The 25,132-nt window shown below is 52.3% G+C and overlaps 1 protein-coding gene across 3 annotated transcripts in view; it reads left to right on the top strand.

Moving 5' to 3' along the window:
• The window catches only part of CCND3 (cyclin D3), a 48,177-nt gene extending 23,714 nt beyond the window's left edge, over nucleotides 1–24,463 (top strand). For 2 of the 3 annotated variants that reach the window (XM_052814608.1, XM_052814609.1), the window contains exons 2-5: nucleotides 10,314–10,529; nucleotides 18,588–18,747; nucleotides 19,372–19,514; nucleotides 22,598–24,463. In XM_052814608.1, coding sequence (XP_052670568.1) covers nucleotides 10,314–10,529; nucleotides 18,588–18,747; nucleotides 19,372–19,514; nucleotides 22,598–22,759 — 681 coding nt within the window. In that variant the 3' untranslated portion in view covers nucleotides 22,760–24,463. Of the gene's footprint in view, nucleotides 1–8,171; nucleotides 8,475–10,313; nucleotides 10,530–18,587; nucleotides 18,748–19,371; nucleotides 19,515–22,597 lie in introns of those variants that run through there. The other variant, XM_052814607.1, reaches the window with a different exon arrangement.
• The last annotated feature ends 669 nt before the right edge of the window (nucleotides 24,464–25,132 follow it).

Below are 25,132 nucleotides of genomic sequence, written 5' to 3'. Positions count from 1 at the left end.
TGTGAGTGCCGTACGGATCAGTGCCTGGGGGAGAGAGCTGTGTCACCAGCACCAAGCACACCAGAGCGTGCCTGAGCAGGACGTGGTGCTGATGTTGTGCACGCGACCTCTTCGATTGTGGTGGGGCTTAGGCAGACGGAGCACCACGCTGGGACTTGGAAGTTGCAGGTTCCCTGTCTAGGCCTGGCACTCATCTGCTGGGGAGCGATGAGCAAGTCATTTCAGTGCCCCGTACCCCAGTTTCCTCGTTGGTAAGCAAGGATGTTCCTGCATTCCTCTGCAGATCTGCTAAGCACTGCCATCCCCTCATCTTTTCTCCTTCCCCAGCAGCTTATGTTGTGCCACTTCAAAATACTGGGAGCAACAGAGGGTTCTTCAGTGTGGACCAGATAACATGGATTCATCCCTGTGTCGGCAGCTACCCAGAGTAGAGCATATCCAGCTGGATTTCAGCTTTTCCACCCTGAAAGCTGTCTGGCCAAGCCCCTAACACTCGCAGCAGGCTGTTCACTGTCCAGACGTTAACACTTGTTTTGGGGACATGGTCTGCCAGCTCACCTTATAAATAATGTTGAAGAGCTACAAAAATAAATTCAGAAGCACTCATGCCTGATTGCAGGAACCTCTTTGTTTGTCAGTTTGCAGTGGGAAGGAAGTTCATATTTTAATTGCTACAGACAATATCCTGGTAGGAGGCTGACTCTGGTGTTGCACTGCAGTAGATCTGATTCCCTTCTGCTCAGGCTCTTGTAGTGAAGTGAGAAGGACAGTATTTCTGCTCACGTGTACAGGGCAGGAACGTAAGCTGTGGACTTGCTTTTGGCATCAGGTCTAGTTGGGGTGGCTGAAGCCTGGCTCTCTAGTAGGAATAGTTGAATAGGACACAATACCGTTCTTTCTAACTCAGCCAGCCATATAAACCACTACTGATTTCAGCTTATGGTGTTTCAGAAGGCATCTTCACTGCTGTGATGCTAGGAGAGGACAGAGTGGACAGGCAGGAGCAGCAGCTCCTATGCTGTAAGGCTCAGAGCAAATGCAAAGCAGCACGTTAGTGTTGGAAGAAATGGTTAACATATCAGGTGACTGCTGCAATCACTCCACCAAAGATCTGCCTAAATACAGTGGGAATACTGCTTGCCCAGTGATGTGTATGCGTTCAGAGTGTATCTCATTAGCATGTTGTTAATGTCAGTAATTATTGATGACATGAATGCAGAAGCATATGTAGATAATATACAACTACCAGAACTGCTGGGAGAAATGCATCCGTATTTTATTATGGATACTAGCATCTCAGTGAATTTGATCTCCATACATCTGTTGGGATATACAGAGATACCTGGCTGTGACAATCACAAGAAATACAGTGACATTTGTGCCTTCAGGGAAAGGTGTTCTGGGAATCTAATACTTGGAGAAGGAGACTTGTCTTCAAAGCTGCAGGTTATCCGAATGACAGCTGTGCTGTTGTGTGGATTGTATTTTATTTCCGTTTATTAACACAGGGGTGTGACATTCCTCTTCGCCTGTACTTAATCACTGTGGTTTATAGGTCCTTAAAATTTTCCTTCTTTGGCTTTGCAGTTTGAACTGGAAGGATGAGCATACTTCTTCACTGCCTAGGTGGGGGAGGACACACATGGTATGCATGCATTGGCTTAATGTGGTAAAGCCAGGTTGGCAGCAAAGATGGTGGGCTTTGGGATGGTCCCTGGGGTGTCAGTGGAGGGTCTGCCACGCACAGACACAGCTGCTGTGCTGGATGTGAGAGCGGCTCAGCTTGGCGCTCGCTGGCTGCGTAGGCATATTCTGGCTGATGTGGGGTTGGTACAAGATGTTTCCTTTCAGTTACACCAAGGGTGAACCGAGTGCAGCCAGCAAGCTCATGGTAAAGGCTTCTCGCCTGCAAGGTCTGCCGCTAGTTCAAAGCCCTTGTAGCGTATACTCAGCCTGTGCTGGAAGGTAACAGCAAGCCAGGTGCACCACAAGTGGGGGAAGTCAGTGGGGTATCAATCGTTTTCTTTCTACCCCCCAAAACACTCACATGCACGCAACATAGTCCTCCCTCCCTCCAAGGAACCAAATCCAGCACAGACTCAACTGATCTGATGAGATTCCTGCCTGCCCGTCACTGGCACCCCAGAGCTCTGTCCCGCAGTATTTCCACTGCAAGGCCGGCCACAGGGTAGCACACACGCTCCGAGCCCACCTTCCATCCTGTCCTGACGTGATCCCCTCTGCCCCTGTAAAGAGAACAATCCTCCTAGTTCGGACTTGGGCAGAAACCTGCCCAGTCTCCATCCCCGTTTACCACCTGGCCAAGCCAAGATTAAAATCTAGCCATCCTGCCTGCCAGTCCAGTGCTCAGTCTATCACACCCCACTGCCTCAGGAGTGCTGGCTGGCTCCAGCCCTACTGCCATGATTTTGCTGCTTGCTTTGCTTTGTGAGGTCCTGGAAAACGTGACTGGGTGCTACTGTGCAGTGAACAGCTGGGACGTGGGCTTGAGCCTCATCCCATAGCAGACTCAACTTCTTGCGGCGGGAGCACCAAGCCCAGCTTTCAAGGATTTTCCTTTCTCCCTGCCCCTGTTGCAGCTGGGCCAGTACGCCCTTCCTCATCACTTCACCAGGCAGGACCGATCCTTTCTCCAGTACAACCATGGCTAATTCCTTTTCTGCCTACACTGCTGAGAAGTCTTGAGCTGGCGCTGACTCGCTGACTGGCAGTTTGCGTTGGCAAAGAGGTGCTAGGCACCGGGCTTGCCACATCAAATGAAAAATACCATGCAACCAAAAATTCTTAGAAAAACCCAAATGCATCTCATCTGCTGAATAGGGTGTACAAGACGTAGGCAACAAGATCAATTCAGGGCAGGAAAAGGCAGGAAGGATGGACAAGGGAAGGGTGTTGTAAAAAAATCTATTTTATATGTAAAATTTCAGGGCAGTATTTTTTAACAATTTGCATAATTGGCGACCACAGATAATCCCCTGAAATGAACTAAATATATCACAACTGGGGGCTTTCCAAGCCCAGTTTGCTTTCTGAAATTGATTGGTTTCAGCTTTGCATTTTTTTCTATGGTCTTTCTTTCTTTCTTTACCAGCTGAATTGGCTGGTTTCTAAAATGCCTGATTTGGGAGCAAAACTGAACATTCACCTGGGGATGGCTCACTATGGTATGAGTTTGAGTCAATGAAAATGTGACTTAATTTTAGATTTCGTTAGGAAAAGGGAACTAAGGCAGAAAACAGCTGCTAAAATGACAGATGAAGACAAACCTGTTCTAATGATTTTCATAAAAAGTCAGGTGAAACTACATTTAAATCTCTGCTGGCCTAAACTGTTAGCTGAGGCAAAGTGGGCTGGCTCCACTGGAGTCGAATCTGGCCCAGCTGCTCCGAAATGGAGACACTCCAAAGCCATAGCCACTTTGGAAATTTTCTCCTAAATGATTTGCCAAAAGACGTAGTGAATTCCTTGCTAAGTGCGTGTTTACAAATGCGTCTCTTCTCATCCATTCATACCTCTTTCCAATCACTTGTTCTGTTCTGGAAGCCACCTAAGCAAAGGGCTTCCCTATATCCAACTGTTTCTCTCCTTTAATAATCCTGGTTAAGGAACTCGTATTATTAAATTGATATATGTCCCAGGATCAGGCATGCTCAGATGCACATGTGAGGGATATAGCATAAACCCAAACAGTATCAACAGTCAGGCTATTATTTTTGTTTAAATAGACAATTGGTCCAAACTGTACCAAAAGCTGCTCTAATAAGGGGATTTAAGTCAATGAAAAAGCTGTGTTTTGACCTCTGAAGCAGCAAGCTTTCTTCTTCAGAATTTTCATGTATATCATTACTGGGTACATCTAAGCATTGCTGAGATTCAGTATTCAGATGATATCACTCCAAACTAATTAGTTGTACTCAAAAGTCTGACCAAGTCAGAGGAAAGGGAATGCATTGGTTGCCAGTAATGGGAAAGATATTAGGAAACACATCCCCTGGGTCAAATGTTAAACTTGTACTCAACCAAACTTCCCTTCACTTCAGTGAAAGCATTTTTTCTAAGTTAAGAATGAATAAGATATGAGAAAGGAGAGAGAGCCAGCTACGGGGGGGAGACGGCAGTCTTGTGTTTAAGCATGGGACCGAGACCAGGAAATCCTCAGCTCTCCTGCCCACTGGACCGGGGAATGGCTGAATGAGCGGGGAAGATGCCTCAGCTCCCTGTGCCTGCAGGCTCTGATTCATGTGCACTAGAGCCAACATCTGCGATGGGCCGACGTGCTGCGTCCCTGCAGCAATCTGCCCTGCTGCTGCTGTGTCAGCAGATGAAGCTGTGGACCCCACGGCCTGACCTGCTAGTACTGGTCTATCTTTATCAGCAGTTTAAGTGTATATGATGGACCTTAAACTGGGCCATCTCCTTCTAAAGCAGCAGGGACTTCTGGCAAGCACAGACTGTGACACCAAACTGCCACAGTGTGCTTTGCTAGCCCTTGCGTGCCAGAGGCCGTGTCTTTTCCTGCTGGGAATAGTTGCAATATCTCTGCTTTAGGGAAAACTGGATGTGAAATATAACGGATTAGGATGTTTGAAGTGCTTTGAAATTCTCAAACCAGAAAGTGTGAAATGCTGTCTTTGCTCTTTCTCACACATGCACAAAATGGTACCTGTTTTTCATTTTATTTTGGGGATTTCCTATAGCAAATTATATAGTTATTTGCTCATTGGATTTGGTTTTCAAGTCCTTCATGTATGTTAAGCAGTTTCATTTTGATGTCACTGATGACACTGTAGTTACAGTATGACCAAGGAAGAAGATGGCTTAGCTCTTGGTAGATCAAAATTGGACAGAAAGTAGATACAAAATATAAGACATAGAAACCAGTGTAGAAAAGGTACTGATCGTGTTTGACAGCCTTTGGGGCCAGGCCCACTGCTGATGCAAAATGACATAGATAAAAACTTTCCACAGAGAAGAGCTTATGGACATGCCCCTGTTGAATGGCCACCCTAATAATGGCTTTAGCTTTGATCCAAGCCCACATGTGACACCAGCTGCCCATTGCAGTCAGACCTGCATCGCCCCTTTAAAAGCTCCAGCTGCTGGTCACTCTTTTTAATTCATCATCAACATACCAAAAAAATGAGCCCCCTTTATGATTCAGCAAAGAATAACATTGCTGGTTCGAGATCCTGGAAGTCTGGAGGCCATCAGGTTTTTTAATTTTTACTCTGAAGGAATTTCCTTTTTTAATATTGCTGTGCTCTCTCTTGCCAAAGCCAGGAAGCTGACTATCTATGGCCAACAGTGACCAAAATTTGGTTTTCCTGGAATTTTCTCTTTTCCCTCCGTACACCCACACAATAGGCTTTTTAGGACGCCTGCAGTCTGTAATTTGCCTTTCTAGCCTGATAATGTGGCTTGCAGAGGCATCAGTTTTGCCAAGTCATCATCTGGAAGGAACACTTTCTTATGCAACAGGCTTCATTTTCCCCCTGCGTGTCCTATGGCCCACGGTTGCCACCGAGCCCAGCTCTAGCCGAACGGGCTGTGTCAGAACCGCCGTGCAGACACTGGGAAACAGGAGAAAGACCATGAAGTCTGGGAAAGGGCCTGAAACTTTCAATTTCAAAAGGCACAGCCCAGAAACCAGAAGGACCAAGAACCCAGTGCTGTGGTTTCCCTTTGCCTGACTAAAGAAAATAGCTGCTGTCTATTTTTACTAAAAATGTGGGACATGAGGCCCTTCTCTTCCCCTGCACAAATGGGGGATGCTGCTCACAATGAAAGAGTGGGGGAGTGGAGCAGGGGGGGTCATCCCGGATTAAAACCAGCTGACTGGTCCACAGAAATCTCTCCCATAGATTCTTCAAATATTTCTTGCCCAAACCACTGGAAGATTTATTTGTAAGGTGAAAGCAAGTTAGTTGGGAAAGGGATTTGGGAATCTCATCTCACCTACAAAAATTCTTCTTTTTCATTTGAAGGCAGGGATGGGATTGATCTAATTCTCTCCCCCTTTCTTTTCTCTGGTTCCGCATCACTGTGCTGTATGGTGTTCTCAGGGCATTTGGCACAACAAATCAACACTGATGGCATCATTAAAAATTTGTAATGTATCATATACCTTGCAGAAAATAAAAGCCATCTGTACAAGTGTAGATATGGGATTCCAGTACATGAAATGTGTTATGTATGTGACCTTTGTGTTCACTGTCATGAGTAGTATTTTGAACCTCTAAACCTCTGATCAAAAAGATGTTTTTCATTTTCAACAAAAAAAACCCCCATCCTGACCAGGGAGAACAAAGAATTCAGTCTTGTTTTACTTACGCTTATTAACTTCGTATGTTTGTTCTTCATTAAAAGACTCTTTTTAGATGACTGAAAATACAAAAAAAGTACTAAATGTGTCAAAATGCCACACATAGAAGTGACTTGGGTGGGGGGGAGTAGCTATTGTAGCAAATCGCTCTACTCCTTTGGTTCTTTGTTCCTTAGCCCAAAAATACATACAAGTGTGTATATTGAGGAATACTCCAGCAGAACTGGTCAGAGGTGTTCCAGCTGAGTCCCCTTTGTATGATACCACATCCCCAAAGTCCTTGATTTCTACACATCCCATTGCTCCGTTCCCTTCTGAACAGGAGCAGCTTTCTCCCTAGGACTGCAGGTACGGATTACTGCTGTGAGTTGAATTTGGGCTTGTCTCCATCCGATTCTCTGTATCATGTTCTCAGCCCAGCAATACTGCACTGTAAAGTGGAATATACTGCCCTGTGCAATGAAGTGTTACAGGAGTGCGTACTGCTGAGGTGCTTCATTTCAGAGGGTAAGGCAGTCAGAATTGGCTGATATAATCTAGCAGAGCAAGAGATGCTGGTGGGCTGGAATGTATTTCCCACCTCTTACATGTGTGATTATAATCATTTGGTTCCAACTGCTGCTGCAAATGCCACATTGCGGCACCATCTCAGTGGCAAAGAGGCTTATACATGCAGGTCATCGCACTCGGGCTTCACGACTGGTATTGGGAACTTTCATTAAAAATGGACTTCCTGAGCTAATTCTCTCCACTCAGTGAGGAGCTTTTAATTTGTGAGCTTGAAGGCAATCCGTTCTCCCTTCCAGTTAGAGAATCTGTTGTGCATTTTATACTGTTGCCTGACCCTTCCCATTGGCACTAGCAAAGTCAAGACACTGCAGTTTTTGTAGCCAGTGACAAACATCAGAGAGCAACGTGGCCAGAATTACAGCCCGTTGTCTGCAACTTCCCATACCAGAAAGCAATTACTGCTGGGTCGACTAGAAGCAGGCTCAGGTACCGGTGTGGAGCAAATCCTATGCTGTGTTAAGTCACAGTGCAAACTTATTCAGAAGCCTTTGAAATTCCTAGAGTAAGTAGCTATTCAGTGTGCAATTATTGCCAAACAATTGTTAATTATTCTGAAAAACCAGCCAAGCCTGACAAACCCTTATCTCAGCAGACACTGAGGTTGCTATCTCCCATGGAGCTGCACCAGTAGTAACATGAGGGTAATTTTTGGAAGACAGCAGGCTCACTATGGACTGGCTCCAAGTATGTACACAGCTGATTATTTTCATAGCCTTGAAGGACTTCGGTCAGACACACACACACACACAAAAAAGGTACAGGACTACATACTGAAAAAATTACTCTTAGAAATTTGTAGACCGGGTTGACAGAAGCCTCCCGGCAAACCCCAGGACTGTCCCTCTGCAGCCTGCATGGCCTGCAGAGAGCTCGACACCGCCTGGGCACCGGGGAGCGGCCCCTGGAAACAAAGGGGGTGCCGGGGGAGATGGGCGGCCGCTGGTGCCGCAGCGGAGGGACTGGGCGAGTCCCGGGGGCGGCCGGCCCCGGCTGCCCCCCCCCCCCCCCCCCGCCTTGTCCCCCCCCCCCAACATGGCAGCAGAACCCCGCGGCCGCCCCACGTGCTGTCAGCCCGCCGGCGCGCCTTTCGCCCCGCCCCCCCAGGGAGGAGGCGTGACCACCGCCCCGTTTCGGCGCGTTGCAGCCGGTCGGCCCGCGGATTGGCGGGAGGCGGCGTTGGCCCCGCCCCTCGGCGCGCCTCGGCCGCCCGGGCTTGGCGGGTCGCCCCGGGGTGGGCGGCGGCCCCGCCCCCTGGGAGCGCGGCCAGTTCCCGGCGTCCCGCGGCGGCTGCAGCGGAGCCGGCGGGGTGCCTGCCTGCACTGCCCGCACTGCCCGCCCGCCCTGCCCGCTTTTGCCCGCACCCATGGAGCTGCTGTGCGTGGAAGCTGTCCCCCGCGTGCCCCGCGCCGGGCGCGACCCGCAGCTCCTGGGGGACCGGCGGGTGCTGCAGAACCTGCTGAGCCAGGAGGAGCGTTACAGCCCCCGCGTCTCCTACTTCCAGTGCGTGCAGCGGGAGATCAAGCCCTACATGCGGAAGATGCTGGCCTTCTGGATGCTGGAGGTACGGGGCTCCCTGCTGCCTCCTCTCCCGCCGCAGCTCCGGCTCCCCGCCCGGCCACCGGCGCTTTTCCTCGCTCGCCGTCCGCGTTTGCAAACGTGCGCGCTCCTGCTCCGGCGGGAGAGAGCTGGCGGCGGGGGGAAGCACAGGGCAGAAGCACCCGACCCGTGTTCTCTGGTCGGGGGGGGGTGTGTTCGCCTCGTGCAGGGGTGCAAGGGACAATCCAGGGGACGGGAAAGCCCTGCAATCCCAGGGTTTGGCATGCGCCGGAGGTCAGGTCTCCGGTATGGAGGGTATGCCGGTGGGGAGGAAGGGGGCTGCACATGGAGGGTCTGGAGGCGGGTGAGGAAGGCAGTGTGCAGTGGGGCAGTATCTCTGTGAGTGCTGGCTGTGCTAGAAGATGTGGTTGCCCCATGCAGGAGGAGCAGACACCCCCCCCCCCCAACCCGAACCCACAGCCTGTGCTCACCCCACCTCGGTGGTGTGCTGCCACGCTGCTATCGGACCCCCTGTTCACCCACTGCTCCCCAAAACTTCTGGGCAGAGAGCTCAGCTGTGCACCCGGCAGGCTAGAGACTTGTGTTTCCTGAATGGGGCTGAAAATGCCTGGTTGAAGGGGGAAAATAATATTGCTACCATTTACTTCCCTAAATTAAAAATGAATGCGGCTCTCTGCGGGATACAGTTCAGTGGGGGAAATCTCATGGGCCTCTTCATGAGGTGATCAGAGTGAACAGTCTCAATAGAGAAAGAAAGAACAGATTCAGCAAAGAACAAACGACGTTGGGATCGAGCCTGCCCGCTCTCCACCCCAGCCGCTGTTGCAAGAAGTTGTCTGCTTCTGTCAAAAGAAATAATGAACAAGATGCTTTTTAAAGTTTGGGTGGCTCCCCCCCCCCCCCCCCCCCCGCTATTATTGTTCTGTTTCTGTAATTCCCTTACTGAGAAGGGTAGTTAGATAAATGCTGCTTTGGAGCCTGTTCCTGTGAAGCCCTAAAGGCAGTCAAGAAGTGGATGGCACTGGGCAGTTGTCATGACCGTGCGTGTTGGTGTCCCCGGCGCCGTGGCAGTCTGTGCAGGGGGAGGCAGTCGCTGCTGGAAGGAGAACAGTGGTGGCTGCTGCTGTGTGAGGAGAAACCTGAATATTGTTATGGTTGCCTTGAAAGAAGGAAGTTAAATATGACCAGTGTTTTGATACTGGTTGAGAGATAAGAGCAGAGGACTGAAATTTAGAGCTCCTGGATTCTGTTCATGGCTGTGGTACAAGTATGGCTTAGGGAGGAGGAAGGCTTTCGGACTCAACCATTGATTTGGGCTCTGCCATTGATTCTTCCTGTCTTTCTGGATCACTTAAGGTGGAATTGCCAGAAGTGACTGTGGATCCTCCCCTATTAGGTCTCCAGCTGGAGATACACTGGAATTGTTCATTTTCTCTAGAGGTCCCCAGTCCCCACAGAGCAGAAAATAGTAGCTTTGCTGTACAGCTGACTAGAGACATCCCCAACAGTGAACATTAAAAAAGGGGCCAAATAAAGCAATTTTGGTCTTAACTTATATGTAGTTAGAAAGAGTGCACAAGTAAGTTCTGCAGCTTTCCACAGGAAGATGAAGTCTTAAGGCATTGGTCAAACTTGTTGCTTGTGTAATCCCGCGGAAGTCATAGGCTTAATGCCTGTAGCTAATTTACTCCTTAGCACTGAGGTGTCTTCAAAGCCCTGCAGATAAATGTGAAACACCATCACGACCAGAAGCTTTGAAGCTGCGGTACAGGCAAGATCTGGGGAGTCCTGTGCTGATTAAAACTTCCTTTTATTTTTTATTTTTGTAATTGGGTTTTGTCAGGTGTGCGAGGAGCAGAAGTGCGAAGAAGAGGTCTTCCCCTTGGCCATGAATTACGTGGATCGCTACCTGTCGTCCGTCCCCATGCGGAAAAATCACTTGCAGCTTCTGGGAGCAGTCTGCATGCTCCTTGCTTCCAAGCTGCGAGAAACCATGCCCCTGACTGTGGAGAAACTCTGCATTTACACAGACAACTCCATCACACCTCAGCAGCTCCTGGTAAACACCCCTATCTCAGAGAGCCCTCTACCTCCTCCCTAGCTCTCTTATCTCCTGCATCCTGCTACTTGGCAGCATACCTGCCTCAGTGTCTCCCCCTGTTCTCTTTCTCCCATTTCTTCACCCTCCCTGGTGTTCCCCAACCAACCTTCTCTCCTCCTTGCCCCGGTGGGCATGATGGCAGTTGTGGAGACCTTCCCATCCTGGGCAGACCCTCGCTCCCTGTTGTGGAAAGCAGCTTTGTCACCTCCAGGTTATAGAGAAAGTTCCTTGTGCTTTAAGTGCTCGTTGCCAGGACGGAGCTGCCACGCTGAGCTTGCTCTCGAGTGACAGCTCTGGAGAACAAAGGCTCCTGTCTGCGCAGCCGGCAGGGCACAAGGCAGGGGCTGCCGCTGGAGCGTGTGGCTCTGACTTGCCCTGGCTGCAAAGGGGCGTGACGTGGGAGATGCATTTCCACACCAGCAGGAAAAATGAAGCTTTAAGTGGAGAGTTAACCAACAAAATGGGTAGGAGCTTTTCTGACCTGGGATCCAGCTGGCTGGGTTGTACCATCAAGGCTGATAGTGCTGTCAAGGTGATGGAAATGAGTGGGAACTTGCTGCTGCCTAGGTCCTGCTCCACGCCCTTGAGTTAAAACAGGGCTACTTTGCCTCTTCCATTGTACACTCAGGCAGAAGCTTTGTAGGTTTTAAAAGGCAAAGCATTTTCATGTCTGACTGATAGAAGTTCAAAGCAAAGATCCAAACCTCTGAGTTCAACTTTGCCAATGGGGGAGGAAATTGGAGAACCCCTTTTTTGGGGGGCCTTCCGTGCTGGTAGATCAGAGCCCTCGGGAGGAAATGGCCACCTCGCTTCGAGTAACAAACATCCCTGGAGACGGTTTGTCTACGAGAATTTCTCAGGGTTAGTCATCGCCTTATTAAATATCTATTTTTTTGGGCTGGGGTGGGTGAGATGATCTGAGTGTGATTTGTCCCCAGGGTGGGGAGTGAACCCACAAAACTTTCAGGTGTGAATCGGAAGGCAGTTCGGGTAACTGGGGAACTCTAGTATGAACATGGTTTTTCCAGGCGCCAGTGAAGGCTGGGGAAAATCCCCTCACCTCCATACCTCTCTCCCTGTAGTCATTTGTGGGTGGTTGTTGCCTTAAGTAGCACCCACGGAAAAAAAGTATGTGGATCATGAACACGAATAGTGGTGAGGGATGGGAATGCACAGAGGAAACACAAGGGCTTGTTGCTTCTCTGGATGCTGAGCTGTGGTTGTGCTGCAGTATCCTGCTGGGGGGGGCTGCCACAAAATCTCTGTGTGGAAAGACTTTCTCCTGCTTTGTCAGTAAAGCTTCATCCTTGAGAGCACCTTCTCATCCAGCGATGGATTCTGCGTGGGTATCTTCCCAGGTCTGGGATCCATCCCATGTAGCTAATCCCAGCCTGTAATGGGAGGGTTCCTGTTGGCCCTGTGATAATGAGGGGGGTTAACATTTAGCTGGAAAAACAGGGAGGGGGGAATGGTAGTTGGTTTGCATTCACTTTTCTGCTGGGCCAGTGAAAGTTGCGTCTGTTGCAGAGGCAACAAGCTGAGCAGAAGGTGCCTAGCAGTCTTCTTGTAGGCAAGCAGGCTGCATTTCAAAGCATGGACAGTGCTCTCCATGCCCTCAGGAGCATGAAGCCGATCAAAATGCACGTTGTGGGCCAGTGTCCGATTTCTGTCCCTTCAGGGTGATGGGTAAGCTCTCTGTCCAACAGGAATATGGGTTGCAGGAAGGTGAACTTATTGCCATGCTTCACCTCTATCTCCCTCTCTGCTCCAGACTTTACAAGGAATCCTGTCATCATCCCTGCAGACTAGGAGAGATCATCACAGTAAATTCTTGGGCTACAAGGATTTGGTCTTGGTGGGCACCTTATGCATATCTCCCACAGATCCCAGTTGTATTTCATTCTGATTTATTTGGTGATTTATTCTTGGTGAGGATTTGCTTTTTTCAGTTTAATCTTGAGCTGTGTTTGTAGCAGGCTTCTTCCAAAGGAGAACAGTTAGGAGATGTGCAGGTGGGTAGTGCATGTGCAACATCCCTGGAGGCTTTCCTTCACTCTTGCACTCAAATGCTAATGCCTCCTCACTTGGAGTCTTTTTTTTATTTCTTCCCCCCAGAGGTTTGTCAGCAGGAAGCTGTGGCTAAGCAGTGCCACAATGTTCATCTTCCCTTCTCCCTCCTCCTGGCAGCATTGGGGTGAAGATGAAGGAGGAAAGCACTGTCTGCCGCCTGTTGCTCATTTCTGATTGTGCAGGTCTTGGTACTGGAGTTCTTCCTTGTAATTTTTTCCCACCAGGATCCTGGGTTGCAACAGGAGGCAGAGCCGGATGGTTGGCACGGATGTCTTTCATTGTTGTGCTCTGGAATCAATATGCAGTTGAGGTGGACAAGAATGGCTTCATTTTGGGGGTCAAAAGTCCTTTCTTGGGATAGCCAAAGATAGCTTTTTCAGGCAAGTAGGATCCCTTTTCTCTTTCCCAAGGGGATGGCTGTGAGCATTCAGCAGTGCAGGGGTTTATTCCTGGTAATCTGTGCTAGCCAAAGGGCTGAGCAGAAGTCACCACAAACCAGCCACAGCCCTTAAGGAGAGGTGCTGAGGCATTTGCAGATGTCTGGGCAGGAGATGCTCTGTAGCCCGTGATCTGGTGGTCATCTTTCCCTGCCTGCCACAAAGCTTGCTTTCGGTAGATATTTAACCCTGTTTGGAGCAGATCCTGCTCCAGTCTCCCATTGCTCTCCACTGCAAAGAGGGAGCGGAGGTAACATCTGAAGATATGTGAAGGATTTGTCTTTGCTTTGGGACCTGACAAAAGTTTATACCCTGATTACAAAACCAGGGTGAGCTGCTGTTTTTCTCCTCTGTGCTAATCGTGGTAATGTTACTTCTCTTTCACAATCTTGCAGTGGAAGAGGGTGGGGAGGGGAAGGGGAGCTTCTTCATCAAGGTTTGGACAATGGCGCATCCTGGCCTCTTCTCATGGATCGGTGCCATTTCAGCCTCCAGTGTGTCCTCCCCGGCCTTTCGGAGGAAGCTGGCCCACTTTCCCAGTAGGTTTGCTTCCTTCTCTTGCAGGGATGCTTGGCACCAGCTCAGCAGTTTAGAAAGGACGTATTTGAAACAAAATCTTGATGAAGTTATTCTAGGGAGAAGGAAATGATGCAACGAGGGACTTGTCCATTTGGAGGAAGTTGGATTTCCGTCAAGAGCGTTATCTAACCTACCTTTCTTTTTTTTTTTTTTTTTTAATAAAGGCTTTTCTGGCCTGTGCAAGAGCGTGTTCAGCTGCTTGAAGGCTGGGGAGAGCAGTTGTATGTAACCTTCATCTCCCTGGTTTGCCCCTAATACATTGTCTTGCCTCTGAAATCTTTGACCTAAGTTCAGGTTTGCAAACTGCCAGGTATTTCTTCGCAAAGACCGTAAGCAGGATCAAGCCACTAGGCAGCTAATGAAGGGAGCAGCAGTGATGGCAGGCCATAAGGAGTGAAAATAAGAGGAGGAGATAACAGCTGAGTAGAAAGGGATATTCACTTGTGACAGAGCATTGACTTTTCAGAAGATATACTTGTGTTTTACTGTTTTACCTTCTGCTTGTTGCATGGGTCAGATAGGTGTGACCATTTCTGCACCTGAAGTTGGCACCTTTACCCTTGACATCCAGTCTTGAACTCTGGTCAGGGGATGGAAACAAACGTTTGCCCCAGATTTCCTATTTGCAAATGGACTTTCACGGCTGCTCATTTCTGTACCTGTGTCTCAGCTGCTGGGTAGGGTGGGTGGCCAGCAGCAACATCAGCAGCTCTTTCCACCCTCTTTTTGAGTCAGCTCACGAGCACAACGGAGTGCAGCCTGCTCCCACTTCGCTGGTGTCTCACCAAGTCTGTGATAATGTAAAATGGTACCTTATCAACTTGAGTGACAAAATCGAGCGCAACTTCCTTTTCTCCTGCAGACAGGGCTGCTGCAGAGAGGAGCTGGGCTCTCTGCTCCCTGTGCAGCCTCGCCAGATAGGTTTACACAGACTCCTTGTAGGCATAGCGGGTGTGTGGGTGTTGCTGAGGGTAGTGCTTGATGTATAGAGTGACTGTCACTACATGAAAAGGAGAGAAGCTGGTGTGACTGTCACATCCCAGACTGAGTTTGCAGAGCTGTAAATTGAGTAAAACCATCTCCGCTTGTGACTCGGTCTGTCTTAGTGAGAGGGCGCAGAGGCAGCAACCAGGGGCTTGAGGCTGTTTCACTGCAACAGGACTGTGCTCTGAGATCACTTTGTCCAAGCAGGGGAGGCAATGGGAAATGGTCACTGCTTTCCTTCCTTCTTTTTTTTTTTTTTTTCTTTTTTTTTCTTGTGGGATGGGGCCAGGAGAGATCAAGGGAGCAAGCTTGTAGAGGGGAAGCTCAGCTGCTCTGTGATTTCCACCCCTAGAGACACAGGCCGAGTGTGGGGGAGCTCTGCCGTGGGGGCTCTTGCAGAAGGGGGACCTGATGCATTCCCAGCGATGGGATGCTCAGTGGGCACCACTGGCAGCTTGCAGCCCTTCCACAGGGAGGGTGGGCTCCACAGGCTGGAGAAACAAAGAAATATTTTCCACTTTCTTCCTCTCTCACTAGCCAGGCAGAGACTGATTCAATTAGGTGCAAAACAAAATGCCAGGAAAAGGATGTTTGCTATACTGAGTGGTGCTGCTGTTGCAAACCTGCTTGCCTATCTCTTGCAGCCTTTTGTTCTGCTTCTTCCACAGATAAAGTGATTCAGAGATTCTGACATGCTGCTCTGGGAGTGGGAAGTCCCCAGGGTTAGCAGGAGAGAAGCGAGGAGCGGGGTGGTTTGGCAGGAGGGACGCTTCCCTGAGCTAAATCCTGTGAGCTGGTGACAGTCCTTGGCGCCTGTCGCCTTCAGCTGGCATCTCGAGTGCCGGCTGCGTCTTGGGATCAGGCCTTTTGTAACAACAAGGTTTTTAAGAAGACCATGAACCTGTGTACTTGCTGGAAAAGAGCTGCTTTTGTGTATTGCAAATGGACAGGCTGTTGTCCCGGATCAGCCCTGGTGTGGCAGGAGCCAGCTTGTCCCAGGTGAGGTCTCATGGCTGGGCTGGTCTGTGCCCTGGATCTTCTCCTTAGGACAAAATGTGTCCCAGCAGGGACAGGCTCTGCCACACCAGTGTGGACATCATGTGCCTCTGGTCACTCCCAGTAGCTGGCTTGCTGCTGGATGATGCTGGGATGGTGTCCCCTCTGTGCTCAGGAGCTCCCCTCTCAGGTGTAGTGATCCCTTTTGGGTTTGCTTTGCGAGCAGCAATCTCCAGGTCCTGCTTTTGACCTTTTCCCTGGGGCTGCAAAAGGGCCATGCTCCCAGCTTGCGTGGAGAAGTCAGGCTGGAGCTGCCTTGGCCTCTCACCCTTGGGGCAGTGATTGCCGAAGGTGTCAGCAGTGTCCTGTGCCCTTTCCCGAGAAACTGGGCTGATGCATTAGCAAGCAGCCGGCTTTCCCAGCCCGCTGCCCTTCGTGGGTTCCAGATGAGTAACACGTAGGGACAACGCACAGAGCTCTCCATCTCCAGCAGCTCTTTCCTTGTGTCACCTTGCTGTGTTGCTGCAGTTTAACCAGTGGCCAGCACTACCTGTTTTTTCTTCTTTTACCCAAGGCTGATCTCTCCTGTCTGTTCCAATCCCCCAGTTGAACCAGCCACCCTTGGTGACCTGTGCTGAGATCCTCAGGCTCTGGAGCTCATTGCTAGGTTTCTTCTTGCTTTTGGCCTGTGGATTTAGCTTAAAAATATAGAAGGACTGGCAGGCTGGCCATCCATATGTGAGACTAGCGAGCATGCTCTAGCGAAGCACTGCTTTCTGGTTGGAAAAGTGCAGGCTGTGAAATGGCAAACAGCACGTTTGGCCTCATGGGGGATTTGGAGCAGGTTGAGCAATGCTGCTCATTTAAGCAACTCAAAACTGGTATTGTTGTGTAAGGGGAAAGAGTGGGTTTTAAAAAAAATTAAAAAAAAAAAAGAGAGAAAATGAAGATCTGCCCTTATGAAAAATCTCACTTCTTCAAATCCGTCTGTTCTGGCAGCCCTTTGGCACGTCTGTGAGCAGCATTGACCTTGTAATCCTAGACTACTTGGAAAAAGAATAGATATTCTGCTGGGTGGGACTAGGTCCTGAAATGGAGATAATCTGATACAAATCCCAATTCAGCTCTGTCCTTCCAAACCTGGAGCTTCAGCTCCTGCAGGGTGTTTTCCTTTGCCAGCACATCTGCAGGGCCTGCTAGCAGGGAGGAGGAACATGGGGGCATCTTCTGTGGCCTTTCTGGCATACCCGGACCGTGTTGCCAAAACCAGATTTGCTGCTGATCCAGAGCATGAGAGAAATTGAGGGCCAGAGATCTTCATCGTGGCTTGGGACATGGGGGAATTGGGACCGGCAGAGAGGCTCGGCTGGCTGGGTGTGGGCTGCCTGTGACATTCCTGCTGCAACGGGAAGGGAAATGATCCTGGGAAGACGCTGCTCTCGCCTCTCCTGAGACTGCTCTGTCGGTGGCCTGGTCGTACCCAGATGTAACATCAAAGCCACCCAGCCCAGTGAGACCAGTACGTGTGTGGCCTCTGAGTTCGATTCAACTGCTACTCTAGCTAAGTCACATAGACCTTGACGGCAGAGTGGGGAACGGAATGCAGGGGTCCCAAATTCTGTGCTAAGACTCCAAACGTGGGGCTCCCCTTGCTTATACCTTGCTCGATGGGTGCTTTGGTACCACCGTGGTGGTACCACCTGGTAACACTAGGACTTGCTGGGTGATGACTCTGCCAAGTGCTTGCCTGTGGCTGCTCTGCACTTTGGTTTCCTTGTCAGTGTTAGGACTAACGCCCAGAGCTGGAAGAGCCTGCGAGAGGCTGAGCAGATGAGAGGAGCAGCCGGGCTCCAGCTGAAATCTGCGGGGGGCACCCGGCCTTCCCACCATCTGTTCCCCGGCTTGCAGATTGCACAGAGACTGGCTCATGGAAGATATTACAGAAATCTGTTAGATGCTTAGAGAGAGCACCACAACATACGACGGAGACATTGGCAGCCACCCGGCATGTAACTGGGGAGCACCAGTGAGCCATTGCTTGTATGTCAGTGGGAGAGGTGGGTGTTAGCATGGCTGTTTAGTGCCTCTTCCCCCTGAGAAGCTGCTGGGGATGCTCTGCTGAGCATGACTGGAGGCTCTCTTGGCAGACAAGAGGCATGATGAGCAGGGGAGGTTCTGCCAAAATGCTAGGGCCCAGCCTGGGACCTCCTCTGTAGGGTCGCGTGCCCGGTGTTCATTGGGCTGAGGACCTCAGCACCTAGTCACAGCCATTGAGCTTTGTAGGGGTTGAAGATCTCGTACAGGAGCTTGGGCTGTCTGGATGCAGCCCTGAAAGCTCAGCTGTGTTCCCCCCACCTTCTCTTGCTTCAACGTGTTGTGCAGCGGGGCTGGCTGCAGAGCAGCTATTGCCTCCTGCGGTTCACCGGCCAAGGAGCTACTGTAGGAAGGAGTCAACGCACTGGCCAGCTCGAAGGGGCACACAGGGAGGTGAGCTTCTCTGTTCCCTTTGCTGTAATGGTGTTAGCCCCAAGCTGGATTGCTCCTGGGAGCCTGGACATCAGCCTCTCCTTTCAGGAGTGGAGAAGGAATATGGGAATGGTGTGCCTACTGCTCCTTGCTCTGGTTATTCCTCTGTGGGCTGTTGCAGCAACCTTGCAAAGCAGAGGAGTGTGGAAGGCTAATCCGACTGCACCTTGGAAAGAAGAAACCAGATCTATCACTTCCTCTTCTGATCTTTATTCCCGGCTTTGCAACAGCTCAAGGCTGGATTTGTGTCATAGTTGCAGAGCAGAGACGTTCCCTCTTTTCTTCCCCTTCCCTGTCTCATGGATTGTACTGTTCTACTGTCCCTTCCCCAAGTGCTGGCCTTGTCTGTCCTTGAATCTGGTGAGTGTTTCTGCCTGGCCTAGCCCTGCTGAATAACGTGCTGTCTGTCTGTCTGACTCTGCAGGATTGGGAGGTTCTAGTCCTGGAGAAGCTAAAGTGGGACCTGGTCTCAGTGATAGCAAACGATTTCTTGGCTCACATCCTCCATCACCTCCCGCTGCCTAAGGACAAGATGGAGCTGGTGAAGAAACATGCACAGACCTTTATTGCCCTGTGTGCCACAGGTGGGTGCCTGCTCCTGCTGGAGCCACCCTCCAGGATGCTGGGGAGGGTGGGCTGGCCACTGCAGACAGGGTAGCCTGGGCTCGAGTCAGGCTTGCTGGGTAACCTGGGGCTGGTCTCCAATGCCCTGGCTTTCTGGGGAGCTGAATGCCTGCCTGCATTCAGGTCGGAACATTTTGCTGCTCAATTACGTGTTTTCTATCCCTGACAAAGTGGGATAATGGTCCTGGGGGCTCTTAGTGGGTACCTGAAAGATGCCAGGAAAAAGCAAAGTTGCTGTGCCACCCCTCTTGCTGCGCAGGCTGCAACTGTGGGAAGGCATCCAGGGTAAAGGCAGGGTTGAATGTGAGCTTTTATCAGTCTCGCTGTAAGTCACTAGAGCAACCTCATCTTCAGGCCTTCTCTTGGTGAGACAGGCCCAGAGAAATAGCTTAATGAAGCTTGCTGCTCTGATGCTCACCCTGTTTCCTGTTACTTCACCCCTGTTTCTCTCTGCTAAGCTGGAGAGACCCCTCTGCCTGGCCCTCACTAGTTTTCCAGGGAAATTCCAGTCTCAAGAACTTACCACACACATCCTTGCTAACAGCTGCTTCTTTTTGCCCCTTGTGTTCCCGTCCTGGCTCTAGACTACACTTTTGCCATGTACCCCCCCTCCATGATTGCGACAGGCAGTATCGGAGCAGCGATCCACGGCCTGACGGTCTCCGTGAACGATTTCGCCGGTGAGGCAATCACTGAGCTGCTGGCCAGCATCACTGGCACGGAGGTGGTGAGTGTTCATGGGGAAAGAGCAAAGCGGTTTTGCTGCTGGATCCTGTGGAAACCCTTCCTCTTTCTGCTGCCCGTTCGTCTTGGAGGAAGAGGAAATTAGGTTGTTCGTAGTGATGCTGACCTTGGTTTGAGGAGTGCCTAGAGATGAGTGAGCGTCTCTAAATGCAGCACCCTTGGTCAGTCCCGTGGCTGCAGTCGGCTCCTGGCCACCGAGCACTGCCTGTGCAGAGCGGGGTGAGCTTGGGAGCCTTTGAAAAGCAGCACAAAGGGGAGCGTCTGTTCCCTGCGCAGGCAGGTGTTGGCGGGATCGGGTTGACGAGGTGGGATGGGGCAGAGGGAGAAGCCGGGCTCGACATCTGCTAACCTCCACCGGTGTCTGGTTGCAGGTGCCCAGCCTCGAGTGGGAAGGGGGTCAGAGGCACGAAGTGTTTGACGATGTTGGCGCAGCGGCTTTGCGGGGGACGTCGGGATGGCGGGGGGCGTCTGCCTGCCCCTCCACTGCCCTTTGAATGGGGTAGGGGGATCCTGTCGGGCTCCCTGTTTCCGGATCACTCCCGCTGCGGCGAAGTAATCGGGAGCCTTTTTTCTGCCGGGGGCCCCTTTTGATCTTTTCTTCTGCCCGAGCGCTGATGCCGGCAGCCGGGCGCGGGGTTAGTTACAGTCCCCTGACAGCAGCGCCGGGAATTGGAAGAGGTGCTGATGCCGCAGCGGGTGGGAGGCTGCAACGAGGCTTTGTCCAGGCAAGGAGGGGATGGGGCAGGAGGGCATCCTGATCTATTTGTGCGGCTTTAATTTTTTTTGTTTGCCGGAGCCTTTTTAAAGAGTGAATCAGTGCAGCCAGCTGCTCTCAAGCTGCTGCGGTGAATGGGGCAGGGGCTGAAACCTGCTCTGGGTCGGGGCCGGTGGAGGGAACAGGTGGGAAGCAGGCAGGGCACCACTGAGGGAGGGGAGCCGAAATGGAGCCCAGCACACCTCTGCTACCCTCCAGCCCGCTCCCCTCCCTCCTCAGCCTGGAGAGGGCATCTGTTCTGCCCCACAGCCTGCCTGGGTGCGAGGTGCTGCACAAACAGCCCTTGCCCAGGCAGGACCACAGCAGCTTCTGTAGCAGAAGGAAACCCTGGGGATGTGTCCGCAGCATTGCAGGGCTCCCGGGGGAAGCACCTGGCCTCAGCCCCTCCTGTGTTTGCGGTGTTGATGCTTCTCCCTGAACCTGGCCTCGCAGTGTCTCTGGGCTGTGACTCAGTTTCCCTTTTGGCTCCGCACCGGAGGAGCGATCCCCTTCCTGCAGCTGCCGAGGCTCAGCCAGGTTCTGGGGGGTGCGGGGAGTCTGTGGGGACAGAAGGGGACGATGGTGCAGGGCTGTGCCAGCTCCATGGCCGGCAGGAACTGCACTGCCGCGCTGAGGCTGGCTCGTTGCTGGCTGTGGCAGCACTTTGGGTGAGGCTTGGAGCCGCTCTGGATCCGTCCTCATCCCACGTGGAGCAGGACCAGACCCACTGGGTGTCTGAGCCAGAGCCCCACGGCACAGCTGCCCTGCCGATAAGGAGCACAGAGGCTGGGGGCAAGCCGAGCTGCCTCCCGGGCATCCCCCGCAAACCCCCAAGGCTTCACCAGGCAGTGAAAGAGCCTGGCTGTGTGTGGCCGAGCCGGTTTTTAGCACCTCTGCCGAAATTGCCGACAGAGAGCCCGGTTGAGGAAAGCCCGGGGACGGGCTGGCCGTGGCTGGAGGTTCTGCAGCGAGCTCGCCCCGGTGCTGCGGGCAGGCAGGCTGGAGGCTGCGCTGACGGGAAGCAGCGCGGGGAAGGGGAGGTGGGCGTTGCTATTTTCGCTCGCCACATCCTCTGTCAGTTTCTAAGAACCAGTGGCGGATTCCTGGTAAGAGATTTCGGTGTGTGACAATATCCAGCGAGCGCGCGTGGCCCTGCGGCGTCCAGCTCGGCTCCGGCCACGAGGTGCGAAATGCCACCTCCTACCCCTCGGTGCGAGCCCAGTCGCGGTGTAGGAGCTGGGCTGGGGTGCACCCGTTGGCGATGCCTCCCGTGGCTCTCGGTGCGTCACGGTGCTCTGGTGTCGAAGTGGAGGAGTTTCCTCCTCTGGTTACAGCTTGTATAGGGAGAAAATGGAGAGGGGTTTGCTTTTATTACAAGTGATAATGCCACTGCTTGCAATCCCCTGCGCCTTCCTGTTTGTGTGGCTGGTGTCCCCCCCAGCACAGGGTTCCCTGGGCCCCGGGGAGCTGCGGGTGAGTCACACGGGCTCTCTGGGCAGAGAGGAGGAGGGTAAAAGCCTTGTGAGAAGCTTCGTGGCCACAGCACCATTCTCGTAATGTGCCGGCATCGATGGCACTTAGTGTTGTAGGGAACACATGGCTGGGGCGGCTGTTGGGTCTGGGAGGGTCGGATCCAGCTGCCTTGGAGATCCCCAAAGCGATGCAGTGTGCATCAGCCAGGGCACCCAGCGGGGATTCACCTTGTCCTGGCTCGGACGTGGGCAGGGACGGGAGGAGGCAGAGCTGCACGCAGCTTCTCTGCAGCGGGTGGGTGGCCACAGAGATGCAGGACCAGACCGAGCTCCGGGAGACCTGGGTTGTAGGGCCTGGGGGAAGCAAGTGGGACTCCGTGGTCCCCGTGTGCACCCGTGCTGCTGCACGCCAGCCGTCACTCGTGGATCTGGGAAGTCTTGGTTGTAAAAGGTTGATACCAGCCTGCGCAGAGCTGTTCGGCTCTACCCTCGGTCGTCAGCGGCAGCTGACTGCCATGATGCTGAAATCACACGCTGCATCCAGGCACGAGCCCGGATGCTTTGGGAAGCTCTGATGGGCACAACGTGGATTCCTCAAGAACGTGTTCAAGCAGGGAGGTGGGGAGAAGACAACCAGAGTGTGGGGCTTCTCCTGGGGAGGGGCCTAAAGCACAGACAAGCTGGAGGTGCCCCTTGTCGGAGAAAGGCTTCTTTGTCTTGTGTGTTTAGATGCTCCAGGGGCCAAAGATGCAGCCCAGCAGCTGCTCAGAGCTATTTATAAGGCTCCCACCTCTGAGCAGCAGAGAACTGAGGCCTCTTGTCTTGCTCCCTCTCCCGCAGGACTGCCTGAAAGCCTGTCAGGAGCAGATTGAGGCAGCCTTAACCGAGAGCCTGAAACAGGCGTCCCAAACCCAACAGGAATACAGCACCGCCAAGACTGCTGCTTACTCGGCCAGCCAGCCCACCAGCACGCCTACAGACGTCACGGACATCAACCTGTGACCAGCCTCCCCTTCCCGAGAGCTGCCCAGCCCTGCCGCCACAGAACCTCGCCCTGGACACCGAAAGGTCGCTGCATCCCACCTACCCATCCGTCAGCCCCCTCCATCTGATGCCTGCTGAGGATTTGTTCCGCTCGCTGGGAGCACAGAGCAGGATCTGCGCTCGTCTTGTCGGAGCGAGCGGCCGGGCTGGCGGAGCTCGACGCCGCTCGTCGGCTTCTGCAGGTGGCCGGGGTGAAGCGACCGTTTTCGTGGTGGCAGGGCACAAGAATAGCTGGGGAGGGGGAGCACGACCCAAAATGAAGTTGTAAAATGTTTCTCAGTTCGTGTTCCTCGTAGCCTGGCTGGCCGCTGTTTGCCATCTCCTCGGGGGTGTTTACCGTGACGACTTCCAGCCCCATGTGGGCCATCAATAATGGATAGCGAGCCTCTTACCCTGGCCTCCGTGACCAAAATCCATATAACCCCTCAACCTCCCTCCCCGGGCTGGGGTGCTACGGGCCCACGTGGCTCACGAGAGAGAAACGAGTGTCCGGGAGGAGGGAGCAGGTGCTCGTTGGCCCCTTGGTCCCCCATTGCTTTGTGCCAGATTGCTGTGGCTCCTGGGGGGGTGGCGTGGCTGCTTCTGCTTGGAGGGGAAACGTGTGGCTTATTTCTTGTTGCCATTAGATTTGGGATTTGTGGGGTTTCGGCTTGTTTAGGGGACGTGCTCCCCGTCTGCGTGGACAGCAGAAGTCCTCGCCTCGGGGAGCAGCCTCCTGGGCGAGGTTTGGGTGTGATCCCCTTGGCTTTCCGCTGCCCCACTGAGGCTGCTTAATTTATTGTTAACTGCTGGGAAATGGGGAGGGAGGAAGACTTTGCAGTTCCTTGGTGTGGGGCCTGGATGCTGGTCTCCTCTCCTTCCAAAAGAGTGCCTTCACCCTTCGTCCCTTTCCCTAGCTCCCTGGGCAACGGGAGACTCTCACTTGGAAGCTGGTTGTTTTTTTTTAGGTAGCTTAGCCATCAGACTAGGTTTTAAGAAATACATTTGAATGTGCTGCTATAGTCTGAAATGCATCTTCACTCCCCCAAGGCAGGGATCTCGGATCGCATTCAGGAGGGGGCTGCGTTGCATGTATCTCCATGTGGGTCCGCATTGTATCCTTATAGGGTGGAAAATTTGCTGCGCACTTGAGTTGAAAAGCGATTACTGCATTTTTGTATTGGTGTTGATCCTGTCTGTTAGTTTTTATAAAAAGTGTTTAAAAAAAAATAATGCTGCTTTTCTAAGAGAAAACCATTAAATAGTAGAATTGTATTAACCAGGAGAAGCCAGAGAGATGCTGCAGGGATGGGAGGCAGACTGTTGCTGCTTGGTGACCTCTGGACATGTGGATCTGTGGCTGTTGTCCTCCTGTGGGGGATGTGGAAAAGGAGGTAGAAATCTTCCTTTTTGGATGCCACTAGAGACAAAAGTCTTATCAGGTGGAAAAAGATGGGGCTGCTGTTCTTCCACTAGCCTGATTTGTTAAGGAGAGCCATCTGCCGCTGACTCCTGCTAGCTGGGGGGCGTGCAGAGCCTGTCTGTACAAAAAAAAAATTTTTTTTTTTATATATAAATGAGTTTTAATTTAAGAATAAACTGGTTTGGTGTTCACATGCAAGAGTCCCGCTGCTGGGAGAATCAGAGGACCGTAACGTTGCAATAAAGTATTTTAAACAAGTACGTACGCCTCAAGGGTTTCCCTTTGCGATCTGCTCTGCGCTCTGCCTTGCAGAGCGCTCCTGCCTCTGCCCCGAATCGCTCTGGAGCGGGACTCCATCAGCTGAGGGATCCCCTGGGGATGCTCCCAGAGGCTCCAGCCTTGCGTTTCCCGGGGCCGCAAAAGCAGGATGAAACGGGGAGCGGGCAGGCAAGGACGCCACCAGCCGCCTCCAACCCTGCTGAGAGGCGGAGGGGAGATGCTGCAGAGCGGCCGAGGGACGCGTTGCCCTCGGCGAGGCCCGGGGGCAGCTCACGGGTGGTGGTGGATGAACGTGGAACCCAACAAACATCTTCCTGCGTGCAAGGCGCCTGCCCGCAGAGCGGCTGCTGGAGAGGAGGCAGCAACTTCACACCCCCGGCAGCTCCAAAGCCGCCCTCTCACCCATCCAGCAGCTCGGGCGGTGCTGCAGGGTGACGAGAGCATGCTGGATGCGCTGCGCGAGCCTGGGCTATCTCTTGTGCTCATCGGCTTCTGGCTTCTTTAAAGAAACGAGATAAAAATCAGAAAGCCAAGGAAAAGGCGCTGTGGTGTGCAACCAGCCCGCGCGGCCGGGCTTTGCGTGCTGCTCCGCTTCACGTGGCTTCTGCTGCTGCTGTCACGGGAGAAGGTGCCAACTCTCGAGAGAAGCA

The sequence above is a fragment of the Harpia harpyja genome, chromosome 19 (assembly GCF_026419915.1).
Source record: "Harpia harpyja isolate bHarHar1 chromosome 19, bHarHar1 primary haplotype, whole genome shotgun sequence".
NCBI classification, from domain to species: domain Eukaryota; kingdom Metazoa; phylum Chordata; class Aves; order Accipitriformes; family Accipitridae; genus Harpia; species Harpia harpyja.
Note: the sequence above shows the minus strand (reverse complement) of the source record. Positions and strands in the feature narration are given on the sequence as shown.